Raw genomic sequence first — 16915 nt, 5'->3', positions numbered from 1 at the left:
TTATGGTCACAAAGCCCCCAGTGCCTTCGGACCTTTGCATAGAGAAGGAGCCCCGGCCTTCCTTTGCTGGCAGCTCATGCCGGGCTGTTCCCCCTGCTCGCTCAGCACCCTTGTGTTTTAATGCTCCATGGCCCAGGGTCACTTTTCCTCACTGTGGGTGTCAGTGCGGCGGCTGCCCCGCGGCCGCGGTGCCAGGAGAGGGAGCGCGGAGCCCACGAGAGGACTGTCCCGCTGTCCCGCTGCGCCTTGCCGCGACGCCGTGGAGCAGCCTGTGGCACCTGGGTGCTTCACATCGCTTTGGCTGCCAGATTGCATGTGTTTAGAAAAGAAATGCATGAGAAGTCTATAACATGGCCAAATTTGAGGCAAATCTTCACATGCTGAGTAAAATGCTGACAGGGCCTTGTCATAGTCCAAGGCCTTATTTAAGAAAACAAGACCAAAGCTCCTCCAAGAGACAGTTGCAGTGTATGTTTTTTTTTATAAACTGAACAAACAATGTATTTTTTCCCCAGCTTCATTCTTGGAAGCAGCTCAGCTCAGTAAGTTGCAACTTTTGAGAAAAAAAAATCTACTTGAGCAGGCACTCAAGTGCGGAGAATTTCAGCTGACAGTTGTTTGGCAAAGAAGTGTGCAACTGAAAACAGGATTTGGTAATAAACTGTGCTGAGCAGCCTTAGCAATTTGTAAATCATTCTAACAGTAATTAAAACAAAAGGTAGATGGGGAGAACTGAAAATAAATAAATACAGGCACAGACAGAGGTGAAAGTGTGAAGGTAAATGCCAAGAGTGCAGGGATAAAGATCATGGAGAGCATGAACAGAGGAATAAAGATGGATTGTGGGTGTCATAATGCTATAAAGAGAGTTTTGTTGAAGTATTCTGAAACTAGAATCGTGCATAGGGCTATCGCGCAATTTCAGAGAAGTTGCATGGTTCTAATCAAATAGTAAAATGTGGAGAATTCAGATGTTCCAGCTTTATTAGTGTTATATGACCTATTGCCTATTCCAAACCTATTGAATTCAAATCAAGTGTAAAGAAGTCTTACTAGCAGATGGGATTTGTATTCTATATTGCAAAGGATGTTTACTGCAAAAATATTTTCAAATCTCAGTAAGTGAACTTCAGAATGTTTTGATCTAGACCATATCCAAGACAGTGGATTGGCATCTTGAAACATCTGTTTGATTTTGGCCTTGGAAATTAAAATCCTCTAGAATGCAAACCCTTTCTATTGAATTATTCTAATCTGTTTGACTATGTCTTAAAAAGATTGAGTCAGTTACTTTGGATACATCGCTAAGAGGTGTATATTTGTTCAGTTCTAAAATTTAGATTTCAGCTCAACCTTCTAGCAAGGAAGTGTTGACCAATCAATACAGAAGAAATAAAGTCATGTCCATTATTCTGTTACTCAGCAATAGAGGTAAAGACCATAAAGTCAAAATACAGTAGACTAAGAAAGCACTTACAGAGCAATTTGTTAAAAACATAAAACTAGCATTATTTTCTCTTTAAAAAAGCATCAGGGAAAGGAAGCCTGCTAGTCTTTATATAGGCAATACTAAATTATTCAGAATAGTAGAAATAAAAGCCAACTGCAAAGAAACACCTCAGTGATACTGAGTGTTAAAATGACAAATGAAATTCATTGTAAATAAATGTAAAGCAAGCCTCAAAGAGTAAAAAAAAAAAAAAAAAAAAGTTTTTATGTGCCCAAGAGTGGAATTCAAACTGACTAACACAGTGCAAGTGGTTACATGCAGTGTCACAGTGTACCAGTACCCTGAAAAAGTTGACAGAGAGATGTCTAGGATGAGTTAAGGAAGATTAAGTCGTTCAAATCCAAGTAGGACTAGGAGTTTTCCTGGAAAGGAAACTCAAGGAGGCTGAGATAAGCTTTGTCAGCTCACAAGCAGCAGGTGAATAGATTATGACTGATTGTTTATGGGCTCTTCTGCTACAGAGACAAGGGGGGCATTAAATGAAACTAGTAGGTGATACGATTGAGACAAACCGAAGGAAATAACTTGTTCATGTCTGTTATGCCATGGAGCAGATAGACACTGGTTGCTAGAAGTTTACACTGATTGAAAATATAGTTGGACTTTTTTTAAAAAAAATATGCATCAAGGCCTGTAAAGCTACTAACTCTGGCACAGAGCCAGAACCTTGGCTCCAGGGAAGGAGGCTGAGAAGGTGTCCTGTGAAATGCACTGTCTGTACACTTGACTCATTCTTGAACTTTCTCTTAAGTATCCATTATGAGTCAATGCCCGAGATACAGGGCTAGTGAAGTGCTAAGCCTTGTTTAATTTACACTTAACACATTTCGTTCAGAATTGCTGCCAAGATGCAAGCACGCTTTAGTTCGTACGTAGCTCCAGGGTGCTATCTTTTTCTTCTGTATGCTTTTTTTTTTGTTTGACTAAATCTGAAATTACTATCTCCATTGAGAAGAATAGGGTAGCCTTCCTAGGTCTTTGTTGTAATTTTCTGCTTTCATGGCTAATTATATTTTAATTTAACCACTACATATTCCATATCTTGTTTTCCATATTTAGTCAAATATCAATACTTGTTTTGCATTTCGTTCCTATATTTTTTTGTATATCTTGAATGAGAGCAGAAAGAAGAGTTGTACTGTAGAGCTCAGTGTTTATTGTGGAAAGCTACTTTAGGCTACACAATTTTAAATTATAAAATCAATAGCAATATCTTTCATTAATGACTTCGTTATTTGAGATTCATAAGTGGCACTGAGTTAGGAAGGCTGTGACCCCCACTGGAGGATAGGTTTGCATGTCAAGCTGTTGTTGGTATTTGGGAGAAATGGCTTGAATGAAATAGGCTGCAGTTCAATAAGGGCAAGTACAAGAAGGAGGAACGAGAAACAGTTAACTGTGCAAATCACAGAGTGGGATCATTGCTTAGCTAACAAGAATTGCACAAGCTTTTGTGGGTTACTGCCAAAGACTTAATGCGATCAGGCAGAAAAACAACAACAACAACAACAACAATGAAACAGGCAAAATGTAAATATTAAGGGGGACACAGTCTGAAAGCCATGTGGAGTGCCTGATCCTTTCTCCTTTGTGTTCATGAGGTCGTTCTTATCCGAGAAAGCAGTCCGGGCTTTGGTGTCGTGCTTAAGATGGCTGTGAACCGAGAGGAAAGGTCTAGCGAACGTTAGGCCCGAGTTGAGATCACTTTCACAGGAAACTTAAATGAACTGCAACTTGGTTATCTCATATCCCCTCAGCTTTCTGTTGTACAATGTGGCAGCTTCTAATTCATTAAAAACTTCCACAAGCAAACTCCTGTTTGTGGATTTATCACTTGAACTTTATGTTACTTTTTAGCACTGGCATCTATAATAGGCAGCTAGCTCTGTGTTCCTAGCTTTCTGTTAGCCTGCTGCCTCATCTCCTCCAGCACGTGAAGCCAGTATTTCATGCCACTGTGCTTCTCTTGGCAGCCAAGTTTTCTTCTACTTTCAATACAAATTTCAAATGGTGTGTTGTAATTGTAGAGTATCTGCTCTTCACAGAAGTTAGTGAAACATGAAAAGTTGTGCTTTGAGCTGTGACAGCCAGAACTGTGGTCATTTATTCAGAAATGGAGAGCCTTATCTGCTCCTCTCTCCACGTAACTCAATAAAGAAAACAAATGTGTCCAAGCCAATTAAGAATGATTTGAGTGAAATTCCTGTATAAAATGCATTATGTGGAATTGTTATGTATTTTTACGTGTTCTCCTCCTAGTACTGTGATTATAGATGGGCAGATATCTTGAATTCAATTTCCCTTTGTGCTCTTGTGAAGCTATTTCATAATAGCTTGCTTATTTAAGACACTAAATAGTGTATTTGAAATACAGTTTAAAATGCCCTTAGTTGGCCGTCCATTTTTTTTCTTTTTTGTTTTTTCTGGCAAATAAGCCTTCCGTAGGATTTTGTGGCAGTGACACTCGCAGATTAATTGTGTGCTGCTAAGAGTACATCATTTTGTCGGTTTTAATCTTGTTGCCTTTTTGTTTAACTGAATCATGTTTTCCACGAACTGGCAAGTGGATAAGCAAGGGACATCTCAGTGCATTTATCTAAGGCAGCAGTCACTCTAAATGCAAACTATCAAGAGAGGAGAAAAAATACTCGTATTTTGAATAGCTCCACATATTAAGAAATTATTTACATGGGCAATCTTTTGTTGTTGGACACCTCTGAACTCCTCCCTCTGTTGAATCTTTAAGGAGAGAAGCTGACCCAGAATGAAATTTACTACCCTTGTCCCTCTGGACCATTAATTTACAATAATGCATTAAAATTGTCCTGGTATTTTCTGTCTCACTGCTTTTACATGCTAACTGTCTTTCCCACATCCACTGCTGTGCATCAGACTGAAGTTGTCAGTGAGATTTTGAATGTTTTAGGGCTTTCTGGGAAGCCTGGGGGATGTAGGTGCCCATCCCTCATTTGAAATTCAAATTTCAAGGGAATTGAAACTCCCTTAGGCTCTTCCGAAACTCTCAGTCTGTGTCTTTTTCTGAATAGCTGCATGGTGTAAGGTTCAAAATTGACTGGGTGCTGAAGATTTCCTGCATATTCCTGCACTTTTGACTTTCGAGTTAGTTTTGTAATCCACAGTGAATCCAGTTTTTGCCCCTAATCTAATAGTGAAGTACTTTGTGAAAGGCTCTTTAAAAGGTCAAGCCATGTCAGCCTGTTCTTTTCCCTTTGCTGTTTTGCTTACACAGTCAGTGCAATCTAGAAACCATGTAAAAAATTACTGAATAAAGGGAATATATTGAATTAAACAGTGATGGGGTACATCTTTAACATGGTTTATATGGTTCCCTTGCCTTTTTTTTTTCATTATTTCTTTTTATTTCAGTAATAATTTCTCCCAAATTGTATCAGTGATTGTGACCTTTCCTTGTACTGTACAAAACTTTAAATTGCTGTCTTTTGATGTGGTGGCTGTTAATTTCAGTTGCTTCATATTTTGTCATCTCTGTAATTAAAAAACCCTCCAGAACACTTGGATGTATTTCTATCTGTGCTTGATGATTTAGCATTTCATTTATTTTTCTATTACAGCAATGCATCTCACCATTTCCAGTCTTATCCCTTACATGGCTGCCTCCACCTGTCTGTCACCTGGACACTCAAGGTATGTGGATTTGCCCTTGTAATATCACTGTGAGGTGAGAAGTATAATTGTGAAGAGAACAAGATGAGAAAGAGGCTCTTTTTCCCAAAAAGCTTAGTACTATGTGACTTTGCTACTAATTAAATTATTCTGTAATTGACTTCTATGTGACTAAAATTAGACCAATGCTAAACACTTGCAAAAAATTCATGCTAAAGGTTTGTTTTCAAGGGGAAGCTACTGTAGGGACACCAAGGTATATATTCTAAAACACATTAACCTGTAGCTTTAACTTCCCAGGTGAAGAGTCTGAGAGTGTAGGGAAGATTACTCTACTTGCAGAGCATGTAATCAGTTTTAAGTTCAAACTCCATCTCACTTTATTTTAGCATCTCTGGCTGAAGTATTTTTGCACCAGCCTCCGCAGGAAAATATAGAAATTGATCTCAAATTCATCCGGTCTCCATACCAAGCGTAATCCTATCACCATCCTCATTACTGTTGTTTTTTTATCTGCACTGTAGTAGAACTGACGTTTTCCTAAGATTTCACATGTTAAAAGAAATGTAAGTTTTTCTCTGCTTGAACAGCTGTTTGTGCCTGCAGTGTATACACGTTTATGTGTTTACAATAAATTTTTGTAATCTATATTTATCAACATCAGGTGCATTGCTCAGGAGTCCCAGTAATGTAAATTCTTGAATCTTTGTCATGCTTTTAGTAGGAATTGGTTACATGTCATCATTTAAAATAATACTCTACGTCCACTTTCTCATCCATACTTAAGAATGCAGCAGATCCTTAAAACAGATTTATGAAATAGGTTGGAGTTCATAGTTTATTTTTCCTGTTACCTTCAATTTGACTGAAAAATGGTCTCTGGGAACATTCTCAGACTGTGACCCATAGTTATATCAGTAATTTTTTTTAATGTCAGGGGAAATAGTTTCATTTTATGAGTATTTTTTGATGTGCTGCTCTCTAGTGTCTAGCAAAATTTTGGTGAGCTCTGTAACACAGAATTCGAGACTCCATCACAATTATTGAACTTCTTGTTTTTCATACATGCATACGACGTTGTTTGGGTCTAACATCTTGATTCTGACCTCAAATATTTGCTCTGAATTGTAGGCGTTATCTATAGACTTGGAATAAATGACTTTTTTTCCTTCGGCTAAATTCCTGTTAAGGCATCAGTAGGTGTGACAGCCTTCTAAGTACATCCATGTCAGACGTTCCCCCTGGACAGAAAGGTTCTGGAAGAAATATAACCTACTCTTAATATTAATGCTGTTTTTGCTGGAAACATATTTAAATTGATAGATGCCCTAAAGAATAAATAGGTAAGGAGTGAGTGTGAAAAAATTTTAGCAAAGAAAAATTAACCTATGCCTCAAAGATGAAAATTCAGCTTTAAAAATGTAAAACAATGTATGCTATTTGTAATTTCTAGGTAGCACACTGTCCTCTCTTGAGAGGCAAAGCTATTACTGTTGCTTTAGAGCATAGCTGACATCAATAACCAATACTTACCTTCATTACCTTTTTTTAGCATACTATAAACAGAAATAGCTAGTCTCTATTTGTATAGTTCCCAATTAAATTTAAAATCCAGATTTATTTTTCCCTGTGGATGCATTTTTAAGATAAGTGGTCTTAGCATTCACAATCAATAATGCGGGAAAGCCTTAAACATGACATTGCTTTAAATGGAAATATATATATATATAATCTGAAAGTAAATAGCATTATGATGTGCTTTACAAACTGCTTTATGTATAAATGACCAAACAGTGAGGTACTGAGAGTAAAAGAGGATCTGTGCTGAAATACCAACATCGTAACCCCTTTCCTGATTTTTTTCACATTAATGTTTCTGAATTACTTTATGTTGGTGAATTCAAAAGAAAAGTTTAAGTCCTTCTGAAGCAGAGCAAGGCTCTGAACCACCATCAGCTGCAAAAAGTTTGCAAGCTGTTGCCATTGCCGTGTCCCACTGTGCTGCTTCCTCCTTGCTGAGCGTGGAAAAAGCTTTGAAGGTTCTCCAGAGCCTGCTGCCCTCCAGAGAGGTCCCAGCCATCCTCAGGGACACAGACATGGCAGATGCTCAACATCTCTACAGACTTTACCACCCGTGTGTAGGGCATTAAGGGTGGACCACATTGTCCAGTGTTAAGATCAGGTGCTAACTCCATTTTATTCATGATGTCAGGTAGCACTCACTGTACCTAATAGCAGCCGAATCTCCTGCTGTCTTTATTTGTTATTAGATGCTCTTCTTTGAAAGTCTTGGCTTGTTGCTTCACACTGTATTTTTTCCATGAATCCCACTGGACCTGCAAATTACCTGGCATTGACTTGCCGGCCTCATCTCTTTATTATTCTTAAAGTAACCAGGCTGGTGATGAAGAATCTCACAGTAAAACTGCTGAAAACTGCTCCAATGACCTGCCAGGAAAACTCAGACTGTTGGGGAAAATGGAAAAATAAATAATGTGCTCAAAGGCAAAATACCCAGGAAATGTGTATATATGTGTATATACGTGTGTGTATATGTGTATATATATATATGTCTCTACGGATATGTATATATATGTGTGTCTATATATATATTTAATAAAACCTTGTATGGGTCTTTCTCGTTGAGTTTATGGGGCAAGAGAAACAAGGAACAGGATGTGCCGAATTTGTACTCTATATTTAAAACTATTGTGCACACAGTCATGGTTTCATACAACAGGGCTTTAGTAATTAAGGGAAATAGTTTTAAAAATGAGAATTGATCGTCAACCATTCTTTTTCAAGTTTCTTGCAGAAAAAATAAATAGCCTAAAATAGTATGGAATGTGTGGATTGAGAGCTATTAAATAAGAAAAACTATATTTCCATTTCTTATTGTGTCTATAAATGACATCTATTTATGGTGTCTATAATTTGATCAATCGCAAAATTGCCTCTCTATTTTTTTCTCTGTGAAGAAGTGAAGATATTTGATTATGAAGTGTGAACTAAGATAGTGCCACAAGTGCATGTTATTTCTTTCAGAGAGTTAGATGCACCACTAGCTGCAGGAAGTGAAGGTCTTTTGAGGGACTGGAACTGAAATACAGAATTTCTGCTTTGTTTTCTGCCTCAGTGCAATGGTTCTGCTGACTTCCTTTGGGAGTGAAGGAGCTCAATGATGCCAGATAATGGCAAAACTTTTGCCTTTGTGCTATGTCAAAATATAGTTTCTTCATGAATTTTCTCATTGTGTCAGTATAATATTGGTCTGCTGTCATACAATGGCTTTTTGAGTAGCTTTTTGAGTTAAAGCCCCAGAGCTGAAGTGTATATCCACTGTTAAGAGGATGATTTTTGAACACTGAGACCCTTCAGCACCCCAATGAATATGCAGTTAAATATATGAAAGCCCCTTCCACCTGCACCTCTTCCTCCTGTGTTACAGGAGAGTTTCTAGCACCTCCAGCTACAAAAATACTGACAACACCATTCAAACCTAAGCTGAAACTTTAAAAGGTCATTATAACATATCTAGACACCACAGATGTTTTCCAAAGTGCAGTTTGAATACATTTTAAATAGAAATGCTATTTTTATGTTCTGTCATCACAGTCAATAAGCATAATATTTTAATCTGGAAGGGAGCACAGCCATGTGCTCAATCAGTGTCTGACCACATTTGTTAGGACTTCTCGCAGTCATAGCTGCTGATGTGACAAACTCTTACTGTTTGTCACAAGTCTCACAAATTTGAAGTCTTAAAGTTCAGCTCCTGAGTCTATGTGATGGCTCATAAATAGAACTTTTACCTAAAGAGCTAGGTGAAAATTGACAGCTAAAGCTTAGCAGCACCAAAGTATTGCCCTGAGCAGTGTCAGCCGTCAGAGAGCCTTCCTAAGAGGTTGCAGCTGATTAGAAGTGAAGTAGCAGTAAATGAATAGCATGGGAGGCTTATTTGGGTGCAGGGTGGCACGGAGCTGGGGGGAAGAAGTGATGCTGTGTGGCAGGGAGCACGTTCTGCTTGAATTAACCATGCTGTTTGATGGATTGGTGCTGCAGGTAGTTTTCCCTGGCTGTAGAGATTTTGAGCACAACAGACACTGTCTGTCTGAGGGGAGACCTTCAGCTTATGGGTGCAAAGGCCTTTCTGGCACAGAAAGTTAATTTTGTAAAATCCTTTGACTTTTCTGTCCTCAGCCTAAGTTGGGGTTTTTCCATACGTCCCTGCTCATGTTTCCCCTGAAAGAACATTGGTCAATTTTCCTGATCATGGTGTGTAAATACAGAAAGTGAGGGGCACACATAATTCAGAAAATTATATGCCATGCTCTTATAATGGGGCTACAGGAGTATACAGCAATTTTTCTTGCATTGTATAACTTGAATGGTTTCAAGAGGCCAAAGCCAGAGCCTTGGAAAAGTTCTCCCAAGAGTTATTATGGAGGGCGAGAGGGAGCTGAATCCTCCCTTGACAGAGCACGGCCTCGGCTGAAGTGCTGAACAGCGGGGATGAAGATGCTCCTTGCTGGAGGCTGCCGCTCCCGCCGTCTCTCCCGGCTGCTCCGAGGCTGCCCTGGCTGTTGAGCCGCAGCTTCCAGGGACTGTGCCCAGACCCTCTCACCTGCCTTGGTGCCTGCTGAGACCTCAAGGCAAAATCTCCCCAAGATCTGATCAGAAAAACTCTCCTTTGAGCCAAGTTCTTCACTTTCTGGAAACCTTGAAGCTGTCTTGCTTCTGAATCTCTTCCAGTTCAGCTTAGCAGATATTTTTCCTTATTTTTTTTTCTTTCCAAGAGATCATAGCAGTGGCTCTTGGGGTGCCTGTGGGACAGGGCTGCCCTGCAGGCGTTTGCTGTCCTGCCATGCGGAGATGCCGCCGGCCTGGCCTGGCTTCCCATGTGAGCGCAGCGCCTGCCATCGCTCAGCCCGCAGGGAGCCTCCTCGGCAGGACAGGCCTCGTGTGGAGCAAATCCCAGTTTTAACTCCCGAGTGAATGTGAAAATGGACACGGGCAAATAGTGTTTAGCCCCCCCCCGCTAGCGGGGCCAAGGCTTTGCCGGAGGGAGCTCCATAGGAAAGCACGACGGGCCGATGTCCACCGCCCAGCACGACATCCTACTCCCTGCGTGGTCAGGGCCCAGCGCCGGCCGGAGCGCCGGGGCCCGGCACCTCTGGTGCTGCAGCTTGTGTTAGGCCTGACGCACAGAGGTCAACGAAAAGGATAATGTGATTTCATTTGGAATATGCTTCTATTATGTGTAGGGTGGTTAGGTATATAAAATTAGCCTTGTCATCTGTATTAATCTGACCACTATTCCCTTACATCCCAATAGCAATAGATTATTTTTAGCCTCTATTTAGAAACAATGAAGACTATATCTGATTTGTTGTTAAAGGAGTCCATGAAATCAGAATTCAGTAACTTTTATGCGGGTGTTTTGATTGTTTTATGTTCAAAGATTCCATAAAATACAAATGGGTAGGCTACAGCTATAGGTTTGTTTAGCTTAGAAATCTATTACTGCATATTTGTACTGTATATGTTACTGTACTATTTGATATGTCCAGTCACAGTCTCATCAGGCAATTTTCTATCCTCACTTATCAGAAATAAGAATTAGAAAATGTAATGCTAGCCGTAGGGGAGCAAACTTTTTTCTGCACTCCTATCTGCTAATATCACCTGCCAGCCATTTACCGTGTTTATGGTTTATGCTAACCTTTCGTAGCTTTCCTTTTAATCCGTTAACCATCTGCATACTGGCTAGAAGGCAAGCCTGCAGCCGATTGCAATTGCTTTGCATTCCCTGTCTTTAGTCACTAAGTTGCTGTTTTCTTTTTGGTCCTTTCTTTATTCCTGCAAGTTGATGGTTGTTGTTATAAGACTGCAGCTTTGTTAACAAAAGCACCGGTCAGTAAATTCACTGCTAATGTTAGGCTTTACAAACATTAAGTTATTTGCCTCTTCTTTCCAATAATACATATTTTTGTAGATTAGAAGTTATACAGACACCTATAGACTCTTTCATTTTCAGAGGGGTTCAGGAGAGTAAGATTGTTGCAGTAAGCGTTTGGAATAGTCTGCAGGATCATTTTTAGGAAGTGCCGCATTTAAGAAAATCTTATTTCATCTCCCTTTCTAATTAATGCCCAGATCTCTGAGTAAAATGAAATTGAGTACATTTCTTACATGCACTCACAAATATTAATGTTTCTTGTCAGCAATATGAACTCCTGCGATGTTTGTTTCATGTGGGGGATCCATGGTCTTTTATGTACTTTGCTAATCCCCTTTCCCCATGCATAGCCAGAAATGAGTGGAGGTCAGCTTGGAGCTCACAAAAATGCCCTGCTGCAGCAGTGCAGCGAGACCTTTTATTCTTGCTTGGCCCTTGGTGCTCTCTGTGCTTTGGATCCGCGTCCCCTGGGGAAGCTGCTCTGCCTCTCATCCATGTGCAGGGAGGGGGAGCCTGGCAAAGCCCAGCAATGCCCTAATGGGATGCTGCTACTAAGTTGTTATCCTCAAGCTGAGGAAACATGGAGCACACATACGAAAACTTCTGTTTCAAGACTTCTATAGCAAAAAAAAAAAAAAAAAAAAGGTATTTGTTTATTTGGGATTCTTCTCAATCAGCTCTCACTGAAACATTTAGGACACAACTCAAAGCATATTACATTTTTACCTAATTGGTCTCATTCCTAATGTAAAGTGCTCTGCTTGTAAGGAAATCAAGGTTTACTTATACTTGTTCCTATTTAGAAAGCCTTTTCAACACTTAAATATTTTTATGCCCGGGCCATGTCATGCTCTCACACCATCTGCAATCAGTCTAGGCATATCTATCTGCACTATGTAGACAGAAATAGCCGAATTTTGTTCCTTTTCTTATTAAAAGAATACTTTTTAATGAATAATGCTTCCTATTAAAAATAATACCTTTTGTTTCACCATTGGGCTCGTGCCAGGTGTTTGTACATTATTTCACAAATTATTCTACTGGGGGGGTGGGGTCAAGATCTTATGAAAGGACTTCCTGATGGTCTCATTTCTTTTAACATTTCGTTGCTTAGAGTTAATAGATTTAGCCAGTGCTTTACTAGATCCGAATAACAATTCACAGGTAACAATTTGATTTTTTTTTTTCTTAACGTGTAATCTACACCGAGGACAGATTTGTATTTATTATGCCATATGACCAGCTCTGCTTTTACCAAAGAAAAAAAAAAAAAAAAAAAAGCAGCGATGTACCCTGTGTGGTGTAGCCCTTTCAAGCAGTTCCTTAAAGCACGGCTGACACGAGGCCTACAGTCGTGCAGGGCATTTAGCTGGGCACTGTATGTCGTGTTCATTACACCAGCTTCACCTGCTCCACTTTGCGTTTCCAACCCTATGCTTTTGTATTTTCTGCATCGTGTATGATTTTCGAAACTTTATTTTTCTTGATACAATACCACCAATGTAGCGTCTAGTTATAAATACAGTTAGGCTTTTTTTTTGCTCTCTCTTTTTTACCACCAGCAGCATTAAAGCTGTACTTGGTTCCAGCGGTGTCATTGAGCTGTCACCAGCTCTTGCGCCAGCAGCCCAGACGCAGCTGACTGGAATCTCCGCTCTGTGGCTGGTGTCTGTGTTTCAATGAGCTGGTGTCAAATAAGAATAAATAGGAAAACCAGTCCGTTCCTCTTTTAAATCAGTTGGACAGCACACAGTGCTGTGAAATTCTCCAGTTAAAAGCATGTAAGCAGTGAAAAGTATTCTTAGAAATTAATAGTATTATAAATTAGTAATAATAATAAAGTTAAGTTTACTCTGTGATACAGTGCTTCACCCTGAAGCATCATAAGCTCCTTAGAAGATTTGTTAAAACAGACTGCAGCAGTTAAGGGTCTCTTGAATATTTCTGCAGTTTCAAAATGATTTTTAGCCAGCTTATTAGCTTCGTTAGTAAATGTTATATCTAAGGCTTTGAAAAAGTAAAACAAACAAAAGCCCAAGGTATTATTTACTTAATTAGTTCTCTCTGCAGCATGAATTTCTTTCTGAACTTTTTCTGCTTAATATGTACCATAACTGTAGCTGTTTCTTATGTTACTAAGCAACACCAGCACTACCAAATAATAGAAAAAAGCATCTAATAAGGCACCGTAATTCTGATCTTGTAGCATGGGTAAATTTTTTTAGTTGTGTTCCATAAAGCTAATAGGAATACGCTGAGATTCAGAGAGTGCACAGTGCAGCAGTGTAAAATATATTGTTTTCATTACACAAAGCAGTTCATATTATCTCTTCAAAATACGCATTAATTGCATAAAGACAAAGAAGCAACACAGGAATTATTCAAACAACTTTCCAATTGTGTTTGATAAATCATGTTTAAATCCTTTTCACATTTATGTAGCAATTATAACCTAACCACAGGATCTAACATCTCAGAGCTTCATCAAAATCAGTCACATCTCTTAGGCAGACGCTGGCGCGTTGTTCTGATGGAATTCTCCCCAAGGCAATTTTGATCTATTTAGGCATTAGCTTTACAGCACATTCTCAATTCAATTTCTCCTGCAAGCATTTCGCAGGTAAGAAAGAAAAAAAAAAATGTGTTTGGGTAGACAACAAAGAAGGATGTTGAGATAGTCAGGGCGGAATATAATAGCAGTCTGAGACGCAAATTCTGGTCATTTTCTGTCTCAGCAAAGGTAAATGCTTTTTCAATATATCCAGGATCTTTGCTTATTTTAGCAGTTATAAAGTTGCTCAACAAATACATTTTTGCTCAGTTAGCAAAAGCATGAGAGCATGATGGTGCTGTAATGACAGGAGGGGAAAACACTGCTGCCTCAGCCGAGTTTCGGGACTGGTGCTGCCAACCTGAGGAGTCTGTGTATCCCGTGAAACGCAGAACTTTCTGCCCTCAATGTACCCACAAATGCTGAGCACATTCAGAGGGCGAATCTCTCCAAACATAAGTGGATTGAGGAAAATGGATCAAGGAAAAAAAAAAAAATCCAAGGCACAAATAGCTAGTACTGACTTATAACTGATTGATAACTGATTCATTGCTAACCAGTTGTGAATGACTGCGTTCTCTTCCTGGCAATTTTGCAAATCTCTAACGGGACACAAACTCACATAATTTTTCAGACTTCAAAAAATGGAATGAGACAGATTATATCGATGACACATTGTAGCTGAAACTCTCACTATGTGACTAATATCACATCTTACCTGGCATCCTGGGTTTCAGCTGATTATGAATGGTCATGTAATAGTAAGTCAGGCAAGTCTATGGGTGGTTGTTGTTCTCCTGAAATACCATCAGTAAAAGCAACTACTTGTGGTATAAATTTTCCGTGTTGTGAATGCAAGTTGAATGGTAACTGCCAATTTGTGATGAGCTTCAAAGTACTGAATGATCTTTTTTCTTTTTAGATGTTTCAGAAACTTGCTGTGTGTCCATCACCAGTTCTGCCAACCAGCTCCTCAAGAGGAGGCTTACCTAGTGTTTCATTAGTCAAACGTACTATTATCTTGAACTAACTATTCCCCTCCACATGGCCTTCCTTCTGGTGTCAGCTTATCTTCTGCTGACTCATGCTCAGGGTGCTCCTGCTGAGAACGGGGCCCTGCTGGAAACGCTGAAGTCGCAAGTAGGATTATTCAGCAATAAAAGCGAACACTATTCTGCACAGGTGAGACCTCCTGGCACAAGCCGGCGAATACCTCAGACAATCATAATAGGAGTTCGTAAAGGAGGCACGAGGGCTTTGCTGGAAATGCTGGATATTCATCCTAATATTGTGGTGGCAGCTACAGAAGTCCACTTCTTTGACTGGGATGAAAATTACGTGAAAGGAATAGACTGGTATAGGAGTCTGATGCCATTTTCTTATGGAAATCAAATTACAATTGAGAAAACACCAGGCTATTTCACATCGCCACAGGCTCCAGAGAGAATCCATGACATGAACAGCTCTATTAAGCTGCTGCTCATTCTGAGAGATCCCACCGAGAGAGTTATATCTGACTATACCCAAGTATATTACAACCGAGTAGAAAGCCACAAGCCTGTTCAGCTCTTTGAAGACATTGTTATTAAGAATGGAGCACTTAATACCAAATACAAAGCTATTCAGAGAAGTCTGTACGATGTTCATATGGAAAAGTGGCTCAAGCATTTCAATTTGGATCAGATTCACATAGTGGATGGTAATACTTTAATCAAGGATCCTCTTCCTGAGTTACAGAAAGTAGAAAAATTTCTCAATCTTCCTTCCCGAATTATGTCTTCTAATTTTTATTTTAATCAAACCAAGGGATTCTACTGCATTAGAAGCGATGGGAGAGAGAGGTGTTTGCATGAATCCAAAGGGCGTCCCCATCCCGTTGTCAACAATACTGTTTTAGAGCAACTTTATTCTTACTTTAGAGAGCACAATGCAAAATTTTACAGAATGGTTAATCATTCTTTTGACTGGCATTAATGAATTTGGAACAGGTGTTTCTTGAAAAGAGCCTGAGAGAAATGCTTTCAAACACCTCTTTGTAAACTACAGAGCATCATATTATGAGAACTTAACATACTGGTAAAATGGAAGCAGACAAAACTGCTCTTATGTATTGACTCATTATAATGACATTCTTTATATAGGAAAAAATGTTTGATGTATTTGTATGATTATTGTGGATAATATTCTAATTTTTTTCTTGCAAATGCATTAACTTCAGTGGATTTACTTCAGAACTGTTAAAAGCTTTGAGCTCTTTTGGAAAAAAAATGACTGCTTCCAACAATGTAAAAAGTGTAAATATTTGAAAGAATATTACTCTGACTGTTCTGTATTTTGGGTTGTTAGTATTTTTTTATATCAGACCACCATGATAGTAGCATTATTTCTAGAATTTTTCATACAATAAGTTAAATACATATGTTCAAACAAGGGCATAGCTAGTGGCTCTCTAATTAATTTATAATTTGTCAATAAGTCAAACTTCTTAGTTAATTAATTAATAATAAAAAGGAGTTTATTTCACCTACAATTTTTGAATAGGTGAACCAGAAGCTCCGGACTGTATCTCATTACTATTAAGCCACACTCTTAAGAGCTCGTGTTCGCAAAAACAAAAAGAATCCTCCCTCCAAATCAAGAAAGAATATGAACTACTTGCAGAAGCTTTAAGTGAGGGTTCTGAATGTAAAGAAATTAAGATTCCAGGCAACCTCAATTTACACTGTTACTCTGTATACTAAAAATAAATTCATGAATGCAAAAACTTTATTAATATCACAAATTGTACAAATGTTTGATTTTATAAGTCATATCATTTTTCTCTTAAATGAAAGAGACATTTCCTCATCGGCGCTACCATATTATTTATGGTTGTTTTCTGTGACTGGTTGTTCTAGGTGTTTCCTGGCTTTAGATAACATGTCTACTTGGGCATGTTGTGTCTTGAAGAAAAATATATATATATATATATATATATATATATATACACACATATATATATATATTTGCCTGCCCTCCAGAGCACAGAATATGTTCTTTCGTTGTAATTTCTCATGTAGATCATGGGATATACTCCTCTAAGTAACTCCTTGTTATATTGTTTATCTCAGACACAGCAGTTTTCAAGATAGAAAATATGACATAGATCATATACAAAAATCATGTTCATCTATTTTAATGTACTAGGGTTTTTTGTTTTTTAATATCTTTTGTGACAATATTGTGCCAGTCTACTCCTTTTTTCATGTGA

At 38.7% G+C, this 16915-nt stretch overlaps 1 protein-coding gene across 1 annotated transcript; it reads left to right on the top strand.

Moving 5' to 3' along the window:
* Positions 1-14579: 14579 nt before the first annotated feature.
* Positions 14580-15782, top strand: LOC104578450 (heparan sulfate glucosamine 3-O-sulfotransferase 1). The gene has a single exon (XM_010226011.2). The coding sequence runs from the start codon at positions 14710-14712 to the stop codon at positions 15637-15639; it is 930 nt and encodes a 309-aa protein (XP_010224313.1). The 5' UTR covers positions 14580-14709; the 3' UTR covers positions 15640-15782.
* Positions 15783-16915: the final 1133 nt, after the last annotated feature.

The sequence above is a fragment of the Tinamus guttatus genome, unplaced genomic scaffold (assembly GCF_059628265.1).
Source record: "Tinamus guttatus ecotype Peru unplaced genomic scaffold, ASM5962826v1 Tinamus_guttatus_pri_ptg000314l, whole genome shotgun sequence".
In the NCBI taxonomy this organism is placed as follows: domain Eukaryota; kingdom Metazoa; phylum Chordata; class Aves; order Tinamiformes; family Tinamidae; genus Tinamus; species Tinamus guttatus.
Note: the sequence above shows the minus strand (reverse complement) of the source record. Positions and strands in the feature narration are given on the sequence as shown.

Bases quoted from the DNA above. Each gene is read 5' to 3' on its own strand.
- LOC104578450 (XM_010226011.2), top strand. From the start codon at position 14,710: ATGGCCTTCCTTCTGGTGTCAGCTTATCTTCTGCTGACTCATGCTCAG.